General features: G+C 41.4%; 1 protein-coding gene across 1 annotated transcript in view; it reads left to right on the forward strand.

The window, feature by feature from the left end:
- LOC114703303 (putative coiled-coil domain-containing protein 195) overlaps nt 1-6,000 on the forward strand; it is a 102,118-nt gene extending 96,118 nt beyond the window's left edge. Inside the window, exon 3 of the mRNA XM_028884088.1 lies at nt 5,895-6,000. Coding sequence (XP_028739921.1) covers nt 5,895-6,000 — 106 coding nt within the window. The remainder of the gene's footprint in view (nt 1-5,894) is intronic.

A 6,000-nucleotide genomic window follows, 5' to 3' on the forward strand; every position in this document is an offset into this window, starting at 1 on the left:
ATGCCCCAATGAGTGGGAAAAGTCCTAATGAGAGACTTTCTAGAAACTCTGGGATCCTAGTGATAATGGATTGTGTGTGTGTCATTTGTAACAAGGCATGGAGAAATGTCCCCCTTCTAGAACACAGTGCTTAACAGTGTTGAATATTAAGGTTTTGGTTTTTACTTGCACTTGTTAAAGAGATTTTATAATTCATTTGTAGTTCTTTTTATTCCTAGGTAATTTTAAGACACAAAAATCATGTATTTATTTTTGTATTTTAGAGTTTGTTATTTAATAATTCAAAAATATATTGGCTACACAAGATTTCAGAATGCCTTTAAAATTTCATTGTTGGACTGGAAAGATGGTTCAGTGGGCATCTTGCTATACCCTGAAACCCACATAAACCCAGACAGGGTAGTGTGCATCTGTAACCCCAAGGATCCTACTGGAATATAAGAGCTGAAGACAAGGGAACTCCCAGAAACCTACAGACCATTAAATCTAGCATACACAGCAGCTAACAAGACCATGACTCAAACAAGTCGAAAAGTGAGGACTGACCTCAGTACACATGCTGTGGCATGCACATGCCTGTACTCATACAAATGTATGTGCACACATCTCTGTCTCTCTGTCTCTCTCTCTCTCTCTCAGAGCAAGAGACAGGGAGGGGGGAGGGAGGGAGAATTAAAATTCTGATGTTGAATGGCAGTCTCACAGGTTAGCTAAGCCACATCAAGATTCTCTTTTGTAATTTCCCCATCGGGGCACATGCAGCTTATCCAAATCCATAAAGTGCACACTCTTCAGTAAAAAGAAGTGCCACTGTAGTTAGTGAGAAAAACATCAATTAAACATATGCTCAGATGTACCTACTTTTTCTGGAAAATTAAATTCAGCTTGCTCCAAAACATGAAAACTTACTTCTCCTCTCTAATATGCTGAGAAGAATATATTCAACAAAACTACATCTTCCAGAGATGGTCTTTGCGAATAAAGATCCTAACAGTGAACAGAAATGCACAAGGAGGCAAACAGTATGAAAACGGACCAGCTGCACAAAACACATCCCAGTCCCAAGCCAGGGCCACAAGAGTGTTTCCTTTAGCTGATAGCATATTAGTTTGGTCTGCTGTGGCATCTCGTTGACTTTATCCAATCACAATCATGACATTTATCTCACAAGATTAACTTACCCTGTTTCTGAGGTTCCGGCCATTTAAGATTTGGCTATACCGTGTATTAATGCTAAGTTCACTCTGGATCAGAGAGTCTTTTTTTTCAGAGCAAGGGGATGATCTATTTACTAGAGAGGTCAAGAGCTTGGTGAAGGCCACTTGCATGCTTCCTGCTGGGGTTCCAAACCATCCGTCCATTGTATGAGCCTGGGCAAACTCCTTCACTTTGCTGAGTTATGTCTATTACACTATTTTGAACTCAAAATCACTCAAAAGTGCAAATGACTCTGTTAGTGTCTTAGATATAGCAGCTGCCTTTGCCAATGCTGCCTCTTCATCCTCCTCCTGCTCCTCCTCTTCTGTGTATGATGCAACATCTAGAATGTGACTTGTAGGCACAGAATTTTTGAGATAATTCCTCATTTTTTTGATTCCCCAATTGTTCTTTTTTTGTTTGTTTGTTTTTGGTTTTTCGAGACAGGGTTTCTCTGTAGCTTTGCGCCTTTTCCTGGAACTCACTCTGTAGAGCAGGCTGGCCTCAAACTCACAGAGATCCGCCTGGCTCTGCCTCCCGAGTGCTGGGATTAAAGGCGTGCGCTACCACTGCCCGGTGATCCCCAATTGTTATGCATTTCATCCCATCATCTTATGGCATTGGACCATAGGGCCAAATAAATGACGTAACAGAAAAGTAACATAGTGAGAAACACAGACTCTAGAATTGAACGTACCCGAAATTAGTTAAAAGGAATTGAATCCTTCTGTTGTGACTTACTTATGTGGAGCCCTTAAGTAAGATACTTAACTTCCCTCAGATATGACAAGTTACTTAGCCTCTTAGCTGTAAAATGAGTTTTACTATGAAGCAGGAGGCCGACTTGGCTAAGTGCTTATTATCTTTGGGGTGCTGAGTAAGAGCACATCACATTTCTTACACCAATTAATTTTCACAACTACTATGATAAGTACTGTTACTATCCTTCTTTATTACTGTTACTATCCTTCTTTATTCGGGAGTACTTGGAGTCTCTCAACTAACTGAACCTTGTACTCTTCATTACTATGGTAAGAATTCTCTACTGCAGTGGTTGTGAGGGAGAAACAGACCATGCTGTCAGAAAATGGCATGGGTTATATGTTCATCCAAAGACAGCCCTTTTCCTCATAAAAGTCTACACAAACAAGAGCACCAGAAACCTGTGTTAGGTGTTGTTTAACCTTTAGGAAGTGAGTTAATCTCCTCTTCAAAGAAGCAACCCATAGAGACCAGAACCGATCTGGAATACTAGCCTATTTCCAAAGGACAGCTGGCTGAGGAGTATGGCCAGTTCTTCACATCTTCAGAAAACACAAGTCGGACAGCCTCAAGAATTTGAATGGTTTTTGGAGTAAATGGCACACATTTTTGAATAGTCAAGTCTCAATATTTCAGAACAGCTATTGTCACTGTAAACAAGTTCACTGAGATGTATATAGACTTTGGGTCTAGGCTTGTTGGGGTGCTTTCATTAGTCTAGCTGCATAGTTGTTTTATTTTTAATTTACAAGTTATTTAAAATATATTGATTTTTTGTTTGTTTGTTTGTTTTTCGAGACAGGGTTTTTCTGTATAGTTTTGGTGCCTGTCCTGGATCTCACTCTGTAGCCCAGGCTGGCCTTGAACTCACAGAGATCCACCTGGCTCTGCCTCCCAAGTGCTGGGATTACAGGCGTGCGCCACCACCGCCTGGCAAATATGTTGATTTTTAAAAAGAAGACGTAGGCAAAGAGGCCACTCCATCATCTTCCAAATCCAGTGTGTGAGCAATCACTTCGTTTCCATTTGCCTCTGGCTACTCTAGTCTATAGGCCACATGACAAAAGGAATAAGGATTTGCTAAGTGCCTCTGAAGCCCGGAGAGTGAAGGTGTCTGTGAAAACATGGACACCTATGTCACCTCTATGCAGTAGGATTCACCTCTCCGTGGGGTTGTGGCTGTTGTGTGTTGTGGCTCTTTGGTCTTATCATTTCTGTATGACAGCTTTCCTTTCAGTGTGGTTGGGCCCGAGATCATGCATTTTCATTAGCTAACCACTTCGTTTAATACACATATACCTCTTACCCATGACCCTTCAACACATCGGTGGCCATGTGACATCTCCTCAAAAAGAGATAACTATAAATGTGTGCTGTACTAAATAGGTGAAAGTGGTTTACTTATAAGACCTATTCTTCTCCAATGACTAGAATTAGCCATGTTCATCCCTCCTGCCACCTAATGAGATAGATAGGCATGTAACCTATTCTTGGCCAGAGAACCATGGCACTGTCTCCACGGTCTGCCTCTGGGAACCATTCCCTGATCACAGCACCTGTAAGAGTGTGTTTCTCTTCTTCCTCTTAGCCCAGTGGTTCTCAACCTTCCTAAAGCTTTGACCCTTTAATACAGTTCCTCATGTTATGGTGACTCCAACCATACAGTCATTTTGTTGCTTCTTCATAGCTGTAATTTTGCTACTGTTATGAATAGTAATGTAAAGATCTGATATGCAGGATATGTGATATTTAACCCCCAAAGGGGTTGTGACCCACAGCTTGAGAACCACTGCTCTAGCTTCAAGTGAAACATATTGCGGGCTGGAGAGATGGCTCAGAGGTTAAGAGCACTGACTGCTCTTCTAGAGGTCCTGAGTCCTGAGTTCAATTCCCAGCAACCACATGGTGGCCACACAACCATCTGTAATGAGATCTGGTGCCCTCTTCTGGCCTGTAGTCATACATGCTGTATACATAATAAATAAACAAATCTTAAAAAAGAAAAAAGAAAGAAAAAAGAAACATATTGCGCTCTAGCTTATAAATGTTACATATCGTGACTATAGCTGCCTTGCCACTAGCCAATGGAGGAGGCTAAGACTCCCAAAACTGCCAGAAACTTGACCTAGAACCTCAATGTACTACATCTGCGTTGCAAGCTAACTCTGGGTTTCTTTTATGCAAGACAATGATCTGGTTGTTCTCACACGAGACAAAGATGGGTTTTCTGCCTTGCTGTGGAAAACAGTTTAGCTGATTCAGATACACTATACTTTTCAAAGACAATATTAATAGTTAAGAATCAACTAGGGGCCTGGAGAGATGGCTCAGCGGTGAAGAGCACTGGCTATTCTTCCAGAGGTCCTGAGTTCAATTCCCAGCAACCACATGGTGGCTCACAACCATCTGTAATGAGATCTGGTGTCCTCTTCTGGCATGCAGGCAGAACACTGTATACATAATAAATAAATAAATAAATAAATAAATAAATAAATAAATAAATAAATCTTTAAAAAATAATCATCTAATTTGATGTATTGTCTACGGGTACTCACCTACTCTATAGCTGTCATATAATTGATCATTTTCTTTGTGTTCACAGAAACACGTTATACATAAAAGAGTTGGTTGGCTTGTTTAATTTTCAAATCTTCTCCATACCTACCCATGGCGACAGAACATGAAGTGGTAGTGGTAGCTGTGTAAATTCATCTAAAACAGAGGTGAATAAGTTGCTCACACAAAAAGAAGGAAGGGAAGAAGAGGGGAAGGGAGCAAGGGAGCAAAGAAGGAAGAAAGGAAGGAAGGAGAGAGGAAGGAAGATAGGTCAGTCTGAGCACAATTATAAGATGAGCTATCTTCTTCACAATAGAGATGGAAAGTACTTCAGGGTGCTGGAGACATGGCTCAGTGGGAAAGAGAACTTGCTGTGCAGTCGTGATAACCTGAGAAGCTGAGGAGCAGGTGACAATGAATGAAGGTCGTCCACTTCATTACTGCCGCTGGCCCTGAATGTTCGACTACCTGTGTCCTTCAGTCATCTACTCATGATTTGAGGAATGGATCTGATTACCTGAATTATCTATATACATCCTGCCCTGAATGTTCGACTACCTGTGTCCTTCAGTCATCTACTCACGATTTGAGGAATGGATCTGATTACCTGAATCATCTATATACACCCTTATACAGAAAGACCAGTCAAGCCACCGTGACTAACATGGTTGGAAGTGATAACTGCTATCCACTAATTTCTGACTGACCCCCAGTCAGAAATTCCCCTTAGAACAAAAGACTGGTAAGTTAATAAGAAACATGCCTGTGGGCAGTGGTGGTGCACGCCTTTAATCCCAGCACTCAGGAGACAGAGCCAGGTGGATCTCTGGGAGTTCAAGGCCAGCCTGGTCTGCAGAGCGAGAGCCAAGACAGGCACCAAAACTACACAGAAAAACCCTGTCGCAACCTCCAACCCCCTGCCAAAAAAAAGAAACATGCCCTTCCCCCGAGAACAAACACCACTGTCATCAGTGTCAATTAATTTAACCAAACGTGTAGCCACCTTAACAATCCAATCATCTGAAGCAGTTTTTCTAAGAAACCTGTAGGTTCATGTAGGGATAGGTACTTTTCAATGAGAATGCCAGCCACAGAGAAATATCACTGTTAATAAACCCATACATAAAAATTCTTTTTTTTTAAACCCAGTTAAATGTAAAGTCTGATTCATCTTAAAAAGATGTCCATGTTGCCACTATCTCAGAACAGCCCATTCAGAGGATCCTTTATTCCAAAACCAGCCACGAAAGAATGAGAGGAACCAGAATGTGGTTGCATGGAGTCACCTTTTCTCTGTTTCATTATACTAACTGGGGCAAGACGTGGCTCTGTTGGTCTTGATGTGTTTTTGTTCGTTCCTGTTAATTCTGTCCTACCAGGGCTGCTTTCATTCATTCACATTATGACTTCTACCAGGTCTACAAAGAAGAATTCAGCATACGGCTTCATTCTGAACAAGACAGACAAGAGCTTGAAGAAGTTTAA

This window comes from Peromyscus leucopus, chromosome 13 (assembly GCF_004664715.2).
Source record: "Peromyscus leucopus breed LL Stock chromosome 13, UCI_PerLeu_2.1, whole genome shotgun sequence".
In the NCBI taxonomy this organism is placed as follows: Eukaryota; Metazoa; Chordata; class Mammalia; order Rodentia; family Cricetidae; genus Peromyscus; species Peromyscus leucopus.